We start from the raw sequence: 22,171 nt of genomic DNA on the forward strand, positions 1-22,171 counted from the left end.
TACATCACTCAGTGTTACTCAGTGATCGGGATAAACCCTACCAACACTCGTACAGTGAGGTACGATGTGTATGTGGTATAGTGGTTGTACCCTGGTATTAAACGTTCATACCCATCTGTTAAGCTCTGTAAATAGGTGTATGGGCGCCTATTTACAGGTCGGAAATTATATGATATGTTATATGCATTTCTTACTGAGTCTGTTGACTCACAGTTTCTGCTTCCATGTGTAGGTAAAGGAAAGGCGAAAGCTGAACAGGAGTGAACCTGAGCTCGGGTGAGATTATACATGTCAAGCAGCGCGACCTGGAGTGTTCGGTCTCGGGACATCTGGGAGTTGTATTTTGAAAGTCGCTGTGCGACCTGTAAATCTGTATATTTTGGATTGTATGCTCAAAAAGTAAAGTTTGTAAAGTTTTAAAAATCGGGATCCCGGCACTTGTAAATATTTTATTAAATTACAAAGTTTAGTATTTAATGCAAAAGTTTTAATTTGACACGTTTTTCGAGAAATTTCTTTGGTTAGCAAAGATTGCACAATTATTGAAAAAGCACTGTAGCGTGCCTTAGCATTAGGGCGTTACAAAAAATTTTAATTAATAAAAAGAAAAACATTCAACTTGTAATGTTATGCATTCGAAGACCCAGGTTTTCATTGATGATTAATGGATCCCTACATGACTACTTTGAGGCAAAAAGAGGACTAAGACAAGCCGATCCTATGTCCCTTCTGCTCTTTGTTCTGGGTATGGAATATTTAACAAGGATCATGAGGAAACTTGGGCAGAAAACCGATTTCACTTTCCATCATAGATGCAAGGAGCTGACTTTGAATCATCTCGTGTTTGCGAATGATGTTCTACTATTTTGCAATGGTGATTTCAATAGCATCATTTACTTGCTACAGGGTCTTAAACTGTTTTCTCAGACATCGGGTTCGCAACTTAATCCCTCCAAATCGGCTATCTATTGTCATGGTATGACTCATTCAGAGATTCAACGAATTCTTGATGCTTCAGGTTTCCAAAGAGGTGGAGTTCCTTTCACCTATTTAGGAATTCCTATCAGTCCTAAAAGATTATCACCAAAAGAATGCTCCAGTTTGGTTGAAAAGATGACTCAGAGAATCAGAGCTTGGAGTACTCGTCATATTTCTTTTACGGGCAGAGCTGTCCTTGTAAACTCAGTTTTGTTAGCAATTCATACATATTGGAGCTGTTGGGTTTTATGCCCTAAATAAAACTCATTTCAATATAATCAGATTTGTTTATTAATATAGATCAGAAATAACATTTAATGTTGCATGGTTCACATGATTTATTTCATGATTATATGTACATAATGTATAAATTCATCTGAAACCCTTTTCACATACTTGATCCTGTTTATTGTGTCGTCAACACATTGGAAAGTAAACATGACTATGTGAATAAAGTTTCCTAGATTTATCAGACACAGGGTTTTACTGATATGATAATCTACAACAAGAGTTTACTTGTATTTGGAGAAATACTATGTTCTTTCCAGAACATTGGTTAAAGTAAAGCTCAGGTTGGATGCATGGAGTATGCATCGGAAGGGACCGATATTGAACTTTGACTTAGATTTATTAAACCTACCGTAATATCTATTCAAGTCAATATCGCCTAAGTTGATCCTAGATCAAATGATCTTAATCCTGATATGATTAGGCTCAATCTTGAAAGGCTATTCGTGTTCTTTGATTTGTTAGTTAAGCCTACTTTTAGGTCAGGGTGATACGTACATTTTGGGAACACGGTAGTGCAATTGAGTGGGAGCGCTATCATAAACATGGAATCTATAGCTTCTATCTGGCGAATAGTAAGCAAAGGATGATCTCCTTCGAGCTTGACCAAACGAACATAAATGGTGGAGTACTCATTTCACATTAGCTGAAATATCATTTATACGGGGTCAAGTGTTTTAAGGAATAAATACATTGTAGGGTGTAACGGTAATTTAATCCCTTTACAGTGTAGATCATTCATATAGAGGATCATTGATCACATTAGGATTATAACAATGGATAACTAATGATGTGTCTATATGGTGGAACATATAGAGCATTCTATATAACTGAGAGTGCAATTCTAAGTTCTATGCGTGGATTCAACGAAGAATTAATAAGTTAGTGAATTTTAGTGCTAAATTCTTGATCTACTTATTGGAAGCTCGGTTATATAGACCCATGGTCCCCCCACTAGTTGAGATAATATTGCTTGTAAGACTCATGTAATTGGTTTTGATTAATCAATTATAATTCACGAATTAGACTATGTCTATTTGTGAAATTTTCACTAAGTAAGGGCGAAATTGTAAAGAAAGAGTTTATAGGGGCATATTTGTTAATTATGATACTTTGTATGGTTCAATTAATAAATATGATAAATGACAATATTATTTAATAATTATTTATAGTTATTAAATAGTTAGAATTGGCATTTAAATGATTGAATTAGGAAATTGGCATTTTTGAGAAAATCAGATACAAAAGGTGTTAAAATTGCAAAATTGCAAAGCCCAAGGCCCAATCCATTAAGTGAATGGCCGGCCACCTTTGTAGCTTTTTTAAATTGATTTTTTCATTATTTTAATGCCATATAATTCAAATCAAACCCTAGTGGAATGCTATAAATAGATAGTGAAGGCTTCAGGAAAATTACACACTTTCTGAATCAGAAAAACCTGAGCCTCCACTCTCTTCTCTAGCCGCCACTCTCTCTCTCTTTTCTTCCTCAATATTTCGAACCTCTCTTAGTGATTAGAGTAGTGCCCACACACATCAAGTGATACCTCAATCATAGTGAGGAAGATCGTGAAGAAAGATCATCAGCAAAGGAGATTCAGCATCAAAGATTCAGAGAAAGAGATCCAGGTTCAGATATTGATAATGCTCTGCTACAGAAAGGAATCAAGGGCTAGATATCTGAACGGAAGGAGTCATTATATTCCGCTGCACCCAATGTAAGGTTTCTTAAACTTTATATGTGTTTAATTTCATCGTTTTAGAAAGTTCATATTTAGGATGTTAATAAACATACTTGTGAGTAGATCTAAGATCCTGGTAAAATAAATTCCAACAACTGGCCTCAGAGCCATGGTAATTGATTTACTTACATGTAATTTGGACTTTAAAACGATTGTTTGTATGTTCTTTGGATGGTATCATGTTGTATTGAGTGTTATTTGATGATTGATTGATGATTGTGAAATTTTCGTGAAAAATAATTGTTATTTCGGTTCTGGAATTATTTTTATTGGATAGTATGGAAAAAATTAAGCAAGTTAGCCTTTTACAGAACTCAATTTGGATTTTATTTGAATTAGTTATGATTTTTTGAAGATTTAACAAAATCGGAAATTTGTCTTTGATAGTTTCACAACGATCATGAGAACTGTCCGTACAGTTTCGGATTTTTTCCTTTTTCTTCAATTTTTCATACTTTTTCATGGAATTAACTTCCAATTTTTTGTATGGTTTTGTATATATACTATTACTATTCCTAATTCAATTCTAATTATCATTTTGAATTAATTTAAATTTTTTTTAATTTAATTCAAGATATTAGTGTAATTTGAATTTGAATAGAATTAGTATTTATTTTTTTGCTTAAAAATCTATCTTATTTTTAAATTTGATTATATTTTTTTTAAATTTAAGGTCAGATATTTTTTAGATATTTATAATATCTTTTAAGATATTTATAAAATCTTTTAAGATATTTTAAAATATCTTATCTTTTAAGATTTTTTTTTAAATCTTTTTAAGATATTTTGACCTTATTTAAATTTAAAATAGATATTTATAATCATGTAATTTTAAATAGATATAAGATAAAAAGTAGGTTTAATTTTAATTTTTTTTATTTTCGAAATTTAATTTTAAATTCCGAAATTAATTTTTTTTTAAATTATTTTTCGAATATTAAATTTTTTTTTTAATTTAATTATTTATTTATTCGAAATTATTTATTTAAAATTAAATAAATCCTACTTCCAACTATCCAAATTAACCCTGTTGCAGGAGTATGTGTTTTAGCTTGTTTGTAAGTTTTCAAAACCTATTATTACTTGATTGCAAATAGCCATGGTTACTTTTTGCCAGATCTAATGATCTGATGGCTCCCTTGGTCAAGATAATAATTTGTGACTGGTATATTTACAATCTTCTTTCATCTGTGTATGACCTAGCAACATGATAGGACCCATCCAAAGTGTGCCTGTGTGAGCCTATGTGTTTAATTTGATTATAGATACATATAGGTTGTTGTTGCTAAAATAAATTATCATAGTTCTTGATAGAATTTATTTAGGCCCATTTAGTTATTGGGCTTATTCAATTAATAACAGTTGTTCTTATTAAGGTTAAATTCCTCTCTTTTGGGCCTTGTGTGAGAGTTGGGAGCCATAGAAGTGGGTACGACATACTGAACCCAGCACCCCCTCACACAAACCACCCCAATGGTGAAGGCCCATTTGCCTGATTTGAATGACTGTACTAGGTTAATTACACTAGTTTAACCTAATAAAAATTGATTAGCAACATAATTAATTTCATTTATTTTGAAATTAATTTAAGAAAAACATAGTTTAAAGAATTTTTTTTATTCTAAGCTAAACTGTGTGTATTTTCTTGTATTTAATTAAATATAGAATTATAACCATCTAGATTCTTTCTGGAACTTAATTTAAATTTTTCATTAAATATTCCTATTTAAGTTGATATTTAGTTATCTTCAACTAACCAACTTAAATCTGAATATCTTTTGAATTCAAAATTTCAAAATTAAGTTGAGGAATTTTAGGCATTGGTTATTAAGATTCTTTAGATATTTTTTAAGTTAATATCTTTTCGAATATTAACTTAAAATGGAATATTTTCAAATTAAGTGGTTACAACTTAATTTTTGATATTTAATTAAATTTAAATTTGAAAAATATTTAAGTTCTAGATTTTTTTCTAGTCAACTTAAATTAGATATTTTTTCAAATTTTGTGGAAAAGATACTTAGTCAAATAAGATATTTTCTAGATAGTTATTTCTAGACTACTTATTATTTCTAATATTAAATAGGAAATATTATACATTGTGAAATTAATTATTTATTAATTAATTTTGGTACAATTTACTTTAAGTATATTTTTCCTAGTATTAAACTAGAGATTAATAATTAAGTCTTCTCTACACTTAATTATTTATTTCTTGAATTTCATACATTTAATTAATTTGAAAATTAAATATCTAAGTTGATTTTTATCATCATACTTAAATATTTCTTTTTCATGACATTTAATTAAATAGAAAATTATTTTTAGTTGAAATTTAATTTTTCAACTAAATTTAAATAATTTTCAAAATATATTTTTTCTTTATTTTATTAATCAATTTTTTTCGAAATTGCATTTCTTAAATGCTAGAATTTCGAATTTTATCTTGAAAAATAGATTAAGTTGTAAATTAATTATTTATTTTAATTAATTTTGGACCAACTTAAATCAATGATTTTTTCATTTATTGATTAATTTAAAATAAATTGAATTAAAGTATATTATTAGAAATTGAATTAATTAGTCAAAGGAAAATCTAGATAGATGATATTTTTGCTTGAAGTATTTTTCTAGTGTATTTAATTAAATAGAAAATTAATATTTAAGTTGATTTTCATCATCATACTTAAATATTTAAATTTTTCTTATATATTTAATTAAATAGGAAAATTATATTTTTTGTTGTAAATTAATTTTATTAATTAATTTTGGGCCAACATTAAATTAGAATAATTTTTCCAGGATTTATTTTTTATTTTAATATGCATTTTTCGAAAATTGTATTCTTATATACTTTAATTTTTCGAAATGCAATATATATTTATAGAAAATTAAATTTGAGTTGTAAATTAATTTAAATTAATTTTGTAACAACTTAAATATTTTTTCTAAATATTTATTGGAAATTATTACTAAGATGGAAATAATTCATATTATTTTCATATCCATCTAAGTAAAATTTATAAATATTAAATTAAAATTTATATTTAGAATTTTTCATTCTAAATTGGAAATTTTAATTAAATAAATATATATTTAAAATAAATAGAATAAATAAAGAGAATAAAAGAAAATACAACTCTTTTCAAATAATGAGCTTTATTATAGAGACATTCGATCTCCATTGTGGGTTTTACACCGCGTTTGTTTTAGTGAGTAATCCTCCCTAATGGAGGAACGTTCATTAGCAATTTCGCACCGTTTAACCTCGCATGATAAGTAGTTTGTAAGTGTTTTGTATGGTATGGATCACCCTAATGGTGGCGACCATACTTGACTTGCAAATTATGAAACAATGGTGGAAGCTCATAAGATAGAATTGCCTTGACTCTCGCCTAAACGGGACAACGCTGAATTCCAATCTTGATCGAATAAAAGGTTGCTAGAATGTTTAACATTTTAGACGAGCTGACAACTCTATTCAATGAATGGTAGCTTTGACTCTCGCCTAAACGGGACACTGATATCAGTTTGTTGAAAACCTTGGAAATTATTTAGGATTGTAAGTTTTAGTATTTTCACTTGTCATTCCTACTTACTATATGTTTATAATTTCTGAATTGTGTATGAATTTATATTGAACCATGTTATTTTCTGTTATTAAGTTGTAGTTTAATTTCGAATCTTCATTGTTGGTCTAACTTGGCTTGTTTATCTAATGAGATAAATCCCTAGTGGATTTTCACCATTAGACATACATAATAGTGTTAGATCTCGAAAGATAAATATTGTATATGCGACATCTAGCTGTTCATCAATTGATGACACCTTAGACTAGTATTTTTACGATATGAAACAAGAAGATTATATAAATAAGATTACTTTGACTTTCGCTAATCGAAGCATCGTTGGATTCTTATTTTAAACGAAATTATCCTAATTCCTCTTAGCTTATTCATTTCGAATTAGCCTTCAAATATATCATTGGATGAATGGTCTATAAATCATTTCATGTCATTCTATATTTTCTCTTAAGAAATTAAATGACGCTTATGATTATAATCCCGAAATTCTATTCCCAATTGATATAAATCCTCAATCTTAGAAATCTCCTACTTGTATGGGCAAATCTACTTAGAGTTTGTATTAGTAGTGGTGGTCCAAGAAAGAATTACTCATTAAATTTGGTTGAATTTAAGTCTTTGACTTTAATTTTAAATTCCAAATAGAAATTTTCTTAAATTTCTAATTCCAGAATACAATACAGTTACACTTTCTCAAGTGTTTAATATCCATCTTTTATTAATGGATTAAAACTGTATGGAATGTGAGTTAGGTATTCTGTGACCAGGATCCACTTGAAGTATTCTAAGAACTCTTTGATGTAACTAACCTATGTCATCATAAACACTACCACATTTTCTTAATCTATGGCATTTGTATCTTGTTCATAGTGGATTTGACAAGATCAATCTCTGCAAAGAGTTAATATGCCTATATCCACTGAAAGTAGTTCATCTCATTCGCAGATGAATGTACATTCAGGGGTGGATATGAGTTTTTCGTTGTATTCTTAAAACGATAACTCTAGATTATACCTTATGCAAAGAAATTTGAAATGTTTGAAAAATTTCATTAATTTCTAGCAATGGTTAAACACCATTAAGGTAAGTGGTTAAAGATCTTGCGGGCGATAGGGGTGGAGAAATAGTGAATAGATATGCAGTTCAAAGATCATTAAATTGATTTTTGAATTATATCCAAACTTACCTCCCCAGAAATTTCGAGTTGCATGTTGATGATTAGTTACTAGTCGTTGCCTAAATCCTTCTATGGTAATACAATTTCAGAATGATGTAATGGTTGTATACTTAATATAAATCATTACTAGATTCATGGATGACCTAATCAAAATCTTAAGAAAAGCTAGAACTGTTAACCATGGTTTCTTAGCTATTCTAAGTGATTAGGGGTGGACCATCCCATTGTCAATAGATAAGAAAGTGTTTGTTCAAACAAATACTACTTTTCTAAGAAAATGACTAAGTCCGAAAAACAAGTAGCAAATAAAGGAGATACTTAATTCTTGATTCCAAAAGTGTTCTATCATCTTATATGACATATGATGATCCCACTGCCTCTGTTGTCTTGTCACAACCGAAGATATCAATACCATTTAGTTTTCTTCGACATAATTCACAGTACCTTGTCGTAGTGGGAGAGTTTCTAGGAACTCACCTTCTTATGACTTGGGAGACACAAGTGATTAAAATCCATTGTGAGTTTAAACAAGTAATGGATTGTCAAGATAAGAAACTAAGAAGAAAGCCAATAGAACTATGGTTTAATCCATTCACATGGAGTAACCTAAAGTTTTCTATTACAAGGACATAAAAGGAAATTTTTGTTTATAAGTCCATTCAATAGACTTAACAAACTTCCTGTTCCTAGTATTATATGTTTGAGTTTATCTAAATCTATGGCTTGTGGTATACCTGGTAATTACTTACTCTAATGCAAGCAACTTACTTTAGTAAGATGCTGAAGCATTTTCTTTCTAATGGCAATCTATAGAAGCTTCACAACTTCTTAGGCATAGATTTTATCTAAGGAAAAGTCTTAACTATTCCAGAAAAGATAAAGCCATGAAAGAATTTCTTATATCAACAGTGAGAGGTCTTAGATATGCTTTTGTATGCCTTAGACCAGACACCTGCTGTTGAGTGGGAGTAATGAGTAGGTATCAGATTAATCCAGGAGAAGAACATTGGAAGACAATCAAGTAAATCTTAAGATAAAGAAGAGGAACTATATGTTAGTCTATAAGGGTGTGTTTAAAACTCTTAGACTACACCATATCAGATTTCGAAATTTGCCTATGTGCTAGTAAATATTTCTGATAAGATGGTGATTACTCTGGGGGTGGAATAGTGATTTTGGAGAAGTGTAAAAACCTATCTGAATTCTCTAAGTCTACCAGAGAGAGACTGAATGTTAAAGTTGCAGGAAAGTTACTTATTCAGTCTAAGGAAAGTTCTATACATCTTTGGCACCATTCCAAATTGCCTTAAACTACTAGTGTTAATTCCCTGATTAACCAAAAGTAGTTGCCAAAGGTATAGAATCCAGTATCCCAAGAGAGTAGACATATAGAGAGGAATTTCACATTATCAATGATTTTGTGATTAAAGGAAGAGTAATGGTGGAGAAAAGGTTGTGGTTAATTCAACCTTTCAGATCCTATTACGAGGAGTTTACTACTACTACACTTGATTTGCATATCAAGGTGTTGAGATTATTTGAAACGCACTTTTTGTTTTATATTAGTGCAAGTGGGAGTTTGTTGGGTTTTATGCCCTAAATAAAACTCATTTCAATATAATCAGATTTGTTTATTAATATAGATCAGAAATAACATTTAATGTTGCATGGTTCACATGATTTATTTCATGATTATATGTACATAATGTATAAATTCATCTGAAACCCTTTTCACATACTTGATCCTGTTTATTGTGTCGTCAACACATTGGAAAGTAAACATGACTATGTGAATAAAGTTTCCTAGATTTATCAGACACAGGGTTTTGCGATATGATAATCTACAACAAGAGTTTACTTGTATTTGGAGAAATACTATGTTCTTTCCAGAACATTGGTTAAAGTAAAGCTCAGGTTGGATGCATGGAGTATGCATCGGAAGGGACCGATATTGAACTTTGACTTAGATTTATTAAACCTACCGTAATATCTATTCAAGTCAATATCGCCTAAGTTGATCCTAGATCAAATGATCTTAATCCTGATATGATTAGGCTCAATCTTGAAAGGCTATTCGTGTTCTTTGATTTGTTAGTTAAGCCTACTTTTAGGTCAGGGTGATACGTACATTTTGGGAACACGGTAGTGCAATTGAGTGGGAGCGCTATCATAAACATGGAATCTATAGCTTCTATACGGCGAATAGTAAGCAAAGGATGATCTCCTTCGAGCTTGACCAAACGAACATAAATGGTGGAGTACTCATTTCACATTAGTGAAATATCATTTATACGGGGTCAAGTGTTTTAAGGAATAAATACATTGTAGGGTGTAACGGTAATTTAATCCCTTTACGGTGTAGATCATTCATATAGAGGATCATTGATCACATTAGGATTATAACAATGGATAACTAATGATGTGTCTATATGGTGGAACATATAGAGCATTCTATATAACTGAGAGTGCAATTCTAAGTTCTATGCGTGGATTCAACGAAGAATTAATAAGTTAGTGAATTTTAGTGCTAAATTCTTGATCTACTTATTGGAAGCTCGGTTATATAGACCCATGGTCCCCCCACTAGTTGAGATAATATTGCTTGTAAGACTCATGTAATTGGTTTTGATTAATCAATTATAATTCACGAATTAGACTATGTCTATTTGTGAAATTTTCACTAAGTAAGGGCGAAATTGTAAAGAAAGAGTTTATAGGGGCATATTTGTTAATTATGATACTTTGTATGGTTCAATTAATAAATATGATAAATGACAATATTATTTAATAATTATTTATAGTTATTAAATAGTTAGAATTGGCATTTAAATGATTGAATTAGGAAATTGGCATTTTTGAGAAAATCAGATACAAAAGGTGTTAAAATTGCAAAATTGCAAAGCCCAAGGCCCAATCCATTAAGTGAATGGCCGGCCACCTTTGTAGCTTTTTTAAATTGATTTTTTCATTATTTTAATGCCATATAATTCAAATCAAACCCTAGTGGAATGCTATAAATAGATAGTGAAGGCTTCAGGAAAATTACACACTTTCTGAATCAGAAAAACCTGAGCCTCCACTCTCTTCTCTAGCCGCCACTCTCTCTCTCTTTTCTTCCTCAATATTTCGAACCTCTCTTAGTGATTAGAGTAGTGCCCACACACATCAAGTGATACCTCAATCATAGTGAGGAAGATCGTGAAGAAAGATCATCGACGAAAGGAGATTCAGCATCAAAGATTCAGAGAAAGAGATCCAGGTTCAGATATTGATAATGCTCTGCTACAGAAAGGAATCAAGGGCTAGATATCTGAACGGAAGGAGTCATTATATTCCGCTGCACCCAATGTAAGGTTTCTTAAACTTTATATGTGTTTAATTTCATCGTTTTAGAAAGTTCATATTTAGGATGTTAATAAACATACTTGTGAGTAGATCTAAGATCCTGGTAAAATAAATTCCAACAGGAGCCAGGTCATGCTTCTTCCAAAGAAGGTCATTAAAGAGATAGAAAGCATTTGCAAAGCTTTTCTATGGAAAGGACAACATATGATGATAGGAGCCAGGCAAATCGCTTGGGAAAATGTTTGTCAATCCAAAATAGCTGCAGGTATTGGTTTTAAAAAAGTTGCTGATTGGAACAAAGCGGCAGTGTTCAAGTATGTTTGGGCAATTGCAACCAAAGAAGACAACTTGTGGGTGAAATGGATACATAGTGTATACATTAAAGGCAAGGATTGGTGGAGCTATGAGATACCTCAAACAGGCAGCTGGTATTGGAGGAAGATTGTAGCTCTAAAAGGTACGTTGCTGAACTTAGTTGATCCTATCACATTCACTACAAAATATAAAGTAGCAGATGGCTACAAGTGGCTGTGTCCCACGGTAACTAGGGTCAATTGGAGTAAGGAAGTTTGGAATCGGCTAAATACTCCTAAACACAGTTTTGTATTCTGGCTTGCTATTCAAAATAGATTGAAAACCAGAGACCGTTTTCTCAGATTTCAAATTGCAACAGATCCCTCATGTTTGCTCCACTCGGGGAGTGCAGAAACTTGTGAGCATTTGTTTTTTCACTGCCCTTTCTCTATTGAATGTCTAAACCAGGTCAAGAGTTGGTTGGGATGGAAGACTCTAGCAACTAACTTAAACGATCTAGTGCGAGTTATAGAGAAGAGATCCACATCTGCTTTCCGAAGATAGGTACTTACTGCTGCCTGTGCAGCATTATTATACCATATTTGGAGAGCAAGGAACAATAGACTGTGGCTGCAAACAAAAGAAGACCCAAAGACTATTGTATAGATGATTAAAAATATTTGTAAAACTAGAATACAAAGTGTATGGCCTAGGAAGGTTTCAATAGGGGATACAACATGGTTTAATGAATTGTAACAAATGTACATAATTAGAAGGAAAAAATCAGACCTTGTTTTATAAAAAAAGTGCTGAATAGGTTGTAAAGAAAGTCATTTGGAGTAATGAAAAACACTGCTGATTTTCCAAAAAAAAAAAAATATATATTTCTTGTAATTACTAAGAAATTAACATTAAAAAGAAGAGAAATGTTAAATGATATTGGTGCCTAACGCTCTTATAATTTGTAATATCCTTATTAATGTAATTCAATATCAAGTCTTACTTATTTACTTAATAATAATTTTAATAAATATATAAACATTTATAAAATATTATCTTATAGCGGTACTAAATAATTTGGTGCTTCGTAATAATATGCTCAATAGGGTTAGCTAAAAAGAATTTTAGAAAAAAAAATATAAAATAAATTAAAAAAATTGCTAAAAGATATCAGTAGTATCTTTCTATTAGTGTCTATTTTTATGTGTGTATCCCCACCTGGTGTTTAGTGGGGCGTGAGGTTGAGGACAGGTTTAGATTCGGAAAAAATCTGTGGAGGAAGGCGGTGAAAGGACTAACCACCAATTGAGTGACAGGTGTATGGTGCTGATTAACTCATCACCAATCATCAACTTTCACCACCGTACAATGTCCTCATCAATAATAGACTTACACTTACACAGATTCATATTCAGTACCCGCATCTAATGCGCGTACTTTCACTTTCCGCCTTAATGGGATTTGACCAGTGGTCAACCAAAAGGTTTGTACTTTTCTTTTTTTTTTTCAAAAAAATTTAAATTACTGGAAAGAAGAGCACCTTTCTTACAGGTACAATTATTTGTAGCTGTTTTTATTTAGAAAGTGTAGAAAACTTTTTATTTATTTATTAAAAAGGAGTGTAACGAATATATTTTATGATAGTACAAGTAATGTAATCATCTTCTTTAATAATATAAAAAGTTTTGCTAGCTATCTATCTACCCAAAATTTATAACATGCATGCATGACATTGACTAGTACATATATACCACAATTTAGCATATCTAGAGATACACTTATTAATAAGTAATACTCTAGATAGTTACTAAAAAAAAATTATAAACATCAATTTTAAAAATATTAAACTATGATCTAACCACTAATAATAAATTTCTTTTTTTTTTGAGTTTTTATACTTAATTTAACTATTTAATTACAAAAAAAATATCAACAGAAATATATCTTTTTACACTATATCAAGATATAAGATATACGTTCATGTACAAAATATCTAACTCAAGGGAATAACTCTTCACCTCCCATACTCTTATGGTCTTGATATATATCATCCCCTAACTACATATGAACATGGATAGTGCAATACTTGCTCTAAGTATTAAGACTATATATTACTTGACATCGTTTTGGGGTTACGACCTTAGGGTAGAATCGGTTAGCCGAACTATACCGTAGGGATAATTTTTAGTGTTTATAGTGCATATTAAAGTTAAAAAAACATAAGTAGGTTTTATTAAAAATTAATTTAATTAATTCAGTATGAACCATAATCTTAATGATCTCAACATAATATATGTAGATTAAATCTAAACTACATGAAAAGAGAAACAATACCTCTTTTGGCCGTTGTATTCGGTTTAGTGCAGATGAGTTCTATTTGATATCTGATTTGGAATATTTTGGTGATTGTAATTAATAAAATATTATTTAGCCAAGAATTAAATCAGTTGGTCGATATATGCTTTCCTAGAACTAAAATCATTGACCATAATTCTATTCAAGATGCATTTTTGGGTGCTAGGTGGGGCAATGACGAATCTATTGGTTTAAAGTTGATTGTTCTGTATTTCATTCATTGTTTTCTTTTAACACTCCTGAGAATGAAGTTCATAGGTTAGAATTAAATATTATTGATAATGGTCGGTGTGATGATTATTTATGGGGTAGGGAGTCATTCGAGTTAACAATAGATTCATTCAAGGGTAAAATTGATCATGGTATCAAGATGAAAAACCAGAAGGAGAAAAATAGAGGTGAGTCTTATGATGGTTGGTACAGAGCTTTGGGGTCTCCGTGGGTTTATTCTCTAGTTTTATGAGTGTTGTCCCGAGATGTTTAATTATTTTTGTAAACGAGTTGCTGTTGGGTTTTATGCCCTAAATAAAACTTCATTTCAATGTAATCCATTTTATTCAATATCAATAAAGAAACAGAAGTATTTTTCATTCATTTGTATATTTTGGTTCATCTTATCAATTGCTTGTCTATTTGATTTATAAATTCATCCAAACCCTTTTCACATACTTGATCCTTTTATTGTGTTGTCAACACAGTGGAAAGTAAACATGACTATGTGAATAAAGATTCCTAGATTTATCAGAACACTGGGGTTTTACTGATATGACAATCTACAACAGAGTTTACTTGCATTTGAAGAAATGCTATGTTCTTTCAAGAGCATTGGTTAAAGTAAAGCTTGGGTTGGGTCCATGGAGTATGCATCGGAACGGACCGATATTGAACTTTGACATAGATTTATTAAACTTACCGTAATATCTATTCAAGTCAATATCGCCTAGTTGATCCTAGATCAAATGATCTTAATCCTGATTTGATTAGGTTCAATCTCAAGAGTGTTATTCGTGTTCTTTGATTTGTTAGTTAAGCCTACTTTTGGGTCAGGGTGATACGTACATTTTGGGAACACGGTAGTGCAATTGAGTGGGAGCGCTAACATAAATATAGAATCTATAGCTTCTATCAGGCAAATAAAAAGTAAAGGATGATTTCCTTCGAGCTTGACCAAACGAAAATATGGTGGAGTACTCATTTCACTTAGCTGAAATATCATTTATACGGGATTAAGTGTTTTAAGGATAAAATACATTGTAGGGTGTTACGGTAATCTAATCTCTTTACAGTGTAGATCATCTATATAGAGGATCATTGATCAAATTAGGATTATAACAATGGATAACTAATGACGTGTCTATATGGTGGAACATATAAAGCGTTCTATATACTGAGAGTGTAATTCTAAGTTCTATGTGTGGATTCAACGAAGAATTAATAAGTCAGTGAATTTAGGATGTAAATTCTTAATCTGCTTATTAGAAGCTCGGATATATAGACCCATGGTCCCCCCACTAGTTGAGACAATACTACTTGTAAAACTCATTTAATTGGTTTTGATTAATCAATTATAATTCTCAAATTAGACTATGTCTATTTGTGAATTTTTCACTAAGCAAGGGCGAAATTGTAAAGAAAGAGTTTTTAGGGGCATATTTGTTAATTAAGATACTTTGTATGGTATAATTAATAAATATGATAAATTACAATATTATTTAATAATTATTTATAGTTATTAAATAGTTGAAATTGACATTTAAATGGTTGAATTTGAAAATTGGCGTTTTTGAGAAAATGAGATACAGAAATGATAAAACAGCAAAATTGCAAAAGTGAGGCCCAAATCCACTAGCCATGGCCGGCCACCTTTGTAGGCTTTATCATTTAATATTTTCATTATTTTAATGCCAAATAATTCAAACCTAACCCTATGTGGCATGCTATAAATAGATAGTGATGGCTTCAGGAAAAAGTAAATTTTGCATCTTGTTTTCTTCAGAGAAAAACCTAAGCCTTTCACTCTAACCTAGCCGCCACCTTCCTCTCTTCTTCTTCATTGAAAATTTCGAACCCTCTTAGTGATAGAGTAGTGCCCACACACAGCAAGTAGTACCTCAATCATAGTGAGGAAGATCGTGAAGAAAGACATTCAACAAGAAGGACATTCGGGCTCAGATCTTGATAATACTCTGCGACAGAAAGGATACAAGGGTTAGAGATCTGAGTGGAAGGAGACATATTATTCCGCTGCACCCAATGTAAGGTTTCTCATACTTTATATGTGTTTATTTATAATCGTTTTAGAAGTTCATATTTAGGGTGTTAATCAACATACTTGTGAGTAGATCTAAGATCCTGGTAAAATAATTTCCAACAGTTGCATCTAGTATTCTGAGAATTCTCAATTGGACCAATGATATTTGGACCCAAAATCCAACTTTTAAGATTTTAAAGATAAGATATTTGATTTACCTTTAAAGCATGTAATTTGTAGTTTCTTAACTGTTTTATTCTTATTTTTTCCCATTCTGTTAACTTTTTTTTGTTTATGTTTTTTTGTTGTAAACCTGTCGTGTTTGCTGTGGTACCTTGATCATTTGTGGTATCCAACTTGTTGTAAGTAGGGTTTAACACGCTTGTACAAGCTTTCAAGCTCGCTCACATGGTATCCAAATTTCCTCTTTATGTATGCTTTTGCTGCTGGAAAGAATTTTTATCGAGTTTGCTTGTATTTTTCTTGAAGGTTGCTTAATAGGTGGTATACACAGTAGTCGTGAGTTATTTGTAGAAATACATGAGCAGCTGCCTTAATTATGCTCTCATGTCTGAGATCAATCACTGTTCTTCTCTGACCCCATATGCTTCCCTTAATTTTATAAAAAACTATTGTCATGAGTTGTTATTTTTTGAATCCACAACAGAAAAAGCTAAGTGAAAAATGTGTCCATTTGCATCTTGTGTACAAGTAGCCTTATTTATGATTTAATTAATGAGATTTAACTACTATAAATAGAATTTTGATTTGAGAAATCTGAACTATAATTTTTGAAATTAGAAAGAGAAAAAACAAAATTATTTTTCTCTCATCTGTTCTTCCTCATGTGTTGAGAACTCAACAAGAACATGCATATATACTTTATTCTAATAGCCCACACTATTCTTTGTGTGTGGTGGATCGATTTGAAAGACATTGGTGTGAGTTCAAATTGTATCATCTGGATTACGGGATACAACACATCTAGAGATCCATTGTAATTTAATACAATGATAATCAGACAATACAAAACTCTTCCACTGTGTACCTAATTTAGTACTATAATTTAACAGTAGAATGGTAGTGGTGTTGTAGTTATGGTGATAATTGTGGTAGAAGGAAGAAGAAGAAGAAAGAATAAAAAAAAATAAGAAAGACAACCAAAAGAAAGAAGAAAAAGAATTGATTCAGTTTTTATGTTTTTTTTTTAAAAAAATTTAAATGATTTTTATTATTTTTATAATATTTAAATAATTAATATTATGTGGATCACTTAAAATTTGCTACATGTATACCTGAGTACACTATAGTATATCCAACTTGGCACTCTGTTAGACGAAATAATAAATAGCATAACTGAAATGGGTTTTGGAGGATTTTATTTACCATCAAAAAATTAGTTTGTGAGGTTAAGTATCATAAATCGTATAGACTGGCGAACCCATATAGAGCCGAGAGGGGACAACTATTTTGTTAGTTACAATATATATGTGTAATTAAAGGTATTTCTATACTAATATAGTATTAGCTTTTGTCTAATTGTTAAGTTATTTTACATTTATATATATTGAAGGTCAAGAATTCAAATTTCAATAATAGTATTTTTATTTATTAATATTTTAAGCTTATTTTTTTGAATCTCTACCCAAAAAAATTTTAGGTAGTATTTTCATTTTTATTTTTATTGTTATTTTTTTTATTTTAAATTTTATTTAATACTATAAAAATATTTGTTTGTATCGATTTTTAACATGTTATATCATATAAAAAATAAAATAAGGACGAGTACACCTTTCCTCAACGTACTGAAATCCTAAGTCCCCCTTAGTTCAAGTAGTTTAATATGGCAAATTTAAATTAAATTATATTTAAAAAATCAATATATATAATGTCATATAAAAGTTTTTTGTATAATAGCAAAATAATATTTTATTGGTAATATTAAAATGTGTGCTAACTTCAATATATATTAAAATTTGTATCAAATTTGATGTAAAATATAGAATAAATTAAATTTACACCATAATAAAAATATCACAAAATTCATTTATTGTTTTTTTTCTAATTAATGTAATTCATAACTTTCATTTATTTATCTTTATATGCTTTTAATGAAAACTAAATATTTTTGTTGATCACCTATTAAATTAATTTACATATTGTATGTACTGGAACATAATTATAAAATTTAAGATAAATAAAATAATAGTTATTTTTTTGGTTCAGAAAAGAAATATTAATTATTTTTCAGTCAAATTTAATATAAATATTACATCATCTATTGAAGATTGTCATCATTGTATCAAATTATTTCTTTGCATGTTTATGAAATGATTCCACTCCGTTTTTTTTTTTTTTTTACTTTTACTATAATTAACTAATGTTTTATTCAATGGAAAAGCTGTTTAATGTTTTTTTTTCCAAAGCATATTAAAAAGTGTTATTTTGCATGATTGTAATTTAATTAAGGGAAACTACTAGGTAGTTCAAGTAGTCATTAGTAGTGTGTTAAAAGTTCTGAATTGGAATCTATAATTGTAATATATAAACGCTTAAATAAAAAATAAAAAAAAAATCAATTAAGAAAAAAATAAGTGTATTTAATACGGTCAATATTATTGCCATCTTGCATAGAAATATACCAAATTCTTGCACCGACATTTACATTATAGATATTTTTAAATTCACTTTCAGTGATATTTTTGTCCTATACATACCATTACTAAAATATTGATTTTTAATTTTGCAACAGTTTATTATTATTATTATTTTTTTTTTGATAAATTTTCCACTGCTATATTCAATATAAAAATGTTAATTTTTAATTTCCAACAATTTATTATTACCTATATTTTCGGGATGCCGATATCATGTATTGTAATACGTACGTTAAAAAATATATGAGTAGCTCAAATTAATTAAATAATTATGTGTGATTATATATAATAATATTATTAAATTGAAGGAAAAAGACAAAAGAGTGACGATAACAGAAGAAATTAATATTATTAAAATTTAAAACTAAGAAAACGCTGACAGAAAATTCATGGCTGCTTCGTGTCCAATGAATGCGATTTCTGAAGCTTCATTTAAACTTTTGCACATGGACATAGAGTCGACTGAGACCTCCAAACCAATTAGAAATTTTATTTATTTATTTATTATTTTAATTTTCCGATAATTATTCTACGTAGCCAATTCAGAGCTCGAATACTCAATAGAGAGAGATTAAAGGTCAAGTGTCTAGCATGTGTAATTTAACTATTGATGCAATTTAATATAATTCTTATTTAATTTATAAATTAACACATAGTATCTAGTATCTCTAATGGGATTGCTCATGTATAATCTTTGCTAACTATGTATTTTGGTCAAAATAGAAAATAGTCATGTGATATTATTTAAATTTTTATTTTTGTTTTTTAAAAAAGTTACTTTATCAACTATCACCAACTAATTTTTTTTTGAAAGTATATATAATTATAAAATTTAATTAAAAAATAGCATGTGAAAACATAGTAGATAATTTTTGAAGTATTAATTGGAGTAATTTTTGTAAGAAAATATATTGAATTATATGTGAATGAGAAAAATATTTAAAAAAAAATACTCTAAAGTAATACATGTATTTTGGTAATTATGGGTATTATAAACATTTAATTAAGAGTATTGTTATCTAATACATATTTAGTCTTATAATTAATTAATTATACTTCTTAAAAATTATTACATTAAATAATATAAAACTCAATACTTAATTATATTTCTTAATAATATCTTCTAAAAATAATTATATTAATTATATTAGCATTTTTTCAATTCTCTTAATTAATATATATAGCATCATTTATGGTCGATAGAATGACAGACAGGTGATATTAAAATAAGTCACTACTATGTAAACGTTATCTATTTCATGAAGAAGAAAAAGACGAAAAGAGTACAAATTCCAAGATTTATAAAATATAAAACATTCACAGACTTCGATCATCGATTCTCATTTTCTGAACAAAATCCAGCGTTAAAGAACAATACCGTTACATAATTCACATGCAACCATTTTTAAAATTTAATAAAAATAACTTGTCTACTACTATTTTTGGGCCTCTAAATGACATGATGATGAAAATATCAATATACTCATCCTTGAAAACAAACACTTAGAAAAAGACAAAAATTAAAGACACTCGAAAATTAATTTTCATTTTCTTTTAATTTGTTCGGCCAGTTAATTATATATATAAAAAGATTTAATCAACTTTTATCGTTAATTATTAATTAATAATAATAATTATCATATATATTAATATATTATTAATCTCAAATCTCATTACTACTGACCGCCATAGTCTTGTTCTGAATCAGCAAAGAGTTCTTGCAATGAGCTATGGCACCTTGAATAGCACTCTGAAGTTCCTCCATAGATGACGAAGTCGATGTATTCATATTCATATCACCGTTATTGTAACCACTTCCGCCTCTAGCGCCGCCGGTGCCGGCGAAACCTGGCCGGCAAAGAACACCAGAGTGGCTTGGCGAAGACCGTATCGAAGATGGGCAGCTAGAGATGCAGCTTTTCCTCCTCGGGTACCTTAAATTCCCAGAAAATGAATGAGAAAACCCATTCTGATCTTTATTATTACTATTACTATTATTAGTATTGGATGAGGAGGATGTTGCTGAGGATAACGGTTTCGAAAATTTAGTCGTTGAGGTTGACTTCGAGGTAGAAAACGACGTCGTTTTGATAGCTGGAGCGGTCATTACACGACCGAGCTTTTGTTGCCGCGGTTGAAAATGTTCATTATTCTCCTCCGCCGCGGCGACCCCTTGCTTTTGCGATAGTTTCTCGTACAACGGCTTAACTTTCTTCATATACTTTCTTATAACCTCTTTAGCCGAACTGCTCATTCGTTTAACCGACGAAGAAGACGACCCGGATAACCCTGGTAGGTTGTTATCCACCGCCGCCGCTGCTGCCACCGCCGCACCACCTGCCTTAGGCTCTTTCTTGAAAACGGAAGAGATTCTGGCTAGAGAAAAGTACTTACTATTACTACTACTCTTCTTGTTGATATGAACGGCATTATGAAGAAAATTATTAATGCCGCAACCTTGGGTGCCGGCGGTGGTGGCGGTCAGGCGCTTGAACTCCTCATCCTGATCAGTAACGGAGCTAGGCCTGGAAGAGTCACAAGACTCGGCGGCTAGGAGAACGAGGTCGCTGTTGAAGGAGGAATTAGACTCGTTGGAAGCGCTGCTTCCGGTGGAGTCACGTGAGGCGGTGGTGGTGCTGTTATCGGAGGATGATGAGGTGGATGAGGAGGCGAGTAAGAGAGTTCGAACCATGGAAAGTCGTGGGGAGAGATGGAGAGGGAGTAGTTGGCCCTTGTAGAAAAGCTCGTCGGCGGGTCGGCAGTGGACGGTGGAGGATTTCCGTGGGGAGACGGAGATGGTGAACTCGAAGTCCGATGAGGATGATGATGAGAATGAGTGTGAGGGCGATGGTGGTAGGGTTTGTGATTTTGGGTGGTGGTGACGCCGGTTATGGTGGTGGTGGTGGTCGTCGTCTTCTGTTGGTGTTGTTCTTCTACCCATTTTTTTTTTTTGGCTACATTATAATCTCTCTCTCTCGATATACAAAAGGAGAAAGTGTTATTATTGAGAAGTGAGTAGTAGTAGAAGTATGTTATTATTATAATAATTCAAAATTTTGTGAGATTTTAAGAGAGGCTTTTCGTACTAGTTTTTTTTTTTTAATAAAAAAAAAATGGTTGAGTAAATTTAGTTAAGTGCTCCACGCGCAAAGGTGGGATCGGTTTACCGTACATTAATGAGGATACACGCGCCACCACCAGCCTTAAGTTATTTGGCAATACTGAGTAACTAGTGATATTACTTTTTTGAACAAAAAAAAATAGTGATATTTTCCTTTTTAGGGATAGCTTAGTTATTTTCACTCAATATTAAATTTATATAACTTATGAGGTAAAGAATATGTAAGTAACTAAAGTTTTAAATTTATAATCCGTATAAATTTAATGTTTAATTTTAACCGTATAAGTATTCAGTATTTGTAAAACAGTATTCTTCTCTAATTTTATCAGTACAAATTCTGTTTTGAATTTATTAAAAGAATATTAGAAAATAATGATAC

At 30.5% G+C, this 22,171-nt stretch overlaps 2 protein-coding genes across 2 annotated transcripts; one reads left to right on the forward strand and one right to left on the reverse strand.

Annotated features, from left to right (window-relative positions):
• Positions 1-768: 768 nt before the first annotated feature.
• LOC133031221 (uncharacterized) lies at positions 769-11,830 on the forward strand. Its single transcript, XM_061104670.1, has 3 exons — positions 769-1,190; positions 11,237-11,654; positions 11,744-11,830. The coding sequence occupies exons 1-3, from the start codon at positions 769-771 to the stop codon at positions 11,828-11,830; spliced, it is 927 nt and encodes a 308-aa protein (XP_060960653.1).
• Positions 11,831-19,952: 8,122 nt separating this feature from the next.
• Positions 19,953-21,764, reverse strand: LOC115723249 (probable membrane-associated kinase regulator 1). Its single transcript, XM_030652691.2, has one exon. The coding sequence runs from the start codon at positions 21,610-21,612 to the stop codon at positions 20,335-20,337; it is 1,278 nt and encodes a 425-aa protein (XP_030508551.2). The 5' UTR covers positions 21,613-21,764; the 3' UTR covers positions 19,953-20,334.
• Positions 21,765-22,171: the final 407 nt, after the last annotated feature.

Source organism: Cannabis sativa, chromosome 9, assembly GCF_029168945.1.
Source record: "Cannabis sativa cultivar Pink pepper isolate KNU-18-1 chromosome 9, ASM2916894v1, whole genome shotgun sequence".
Taxonomy (NCBI): domain Eukaryota; kingdom Viridiplantae; phylum Streptophyta; class Magnoliopsida; order Rosales; family Cannabaceae; genus Cannabis; species Cannabis sativa.

Coding starts and splice junctions, on each gene's coding strand:
- LOC115723249 (XM_030652691.2), bottom strand. CDS start 21,612: ATGGGTAGAAGAACAACACCAACAGAAGACGACGACCACCACCACCAC.
- LOC133031221 (XM_061104670.1), top strand. CDS start 769: ATGAGGAAACTTGGGCAGAAAACCGATTTCACTTTCCATCATAGATGC. Junction 1,191..11,236: donor GTCCTTGTAAACTCAGTTTT/GTTAGCAATTCA, acceptor AAATTCCAACAG/GAGCCAGGTCATGCTTCTTC. Junction 11,655..11,743: donor ACAAGTGGCTGTGTCCCACG/GTAACTAGGGTC, acceptor TATTCAAAATAG/ATTGAAAACCAGAGACCGTT.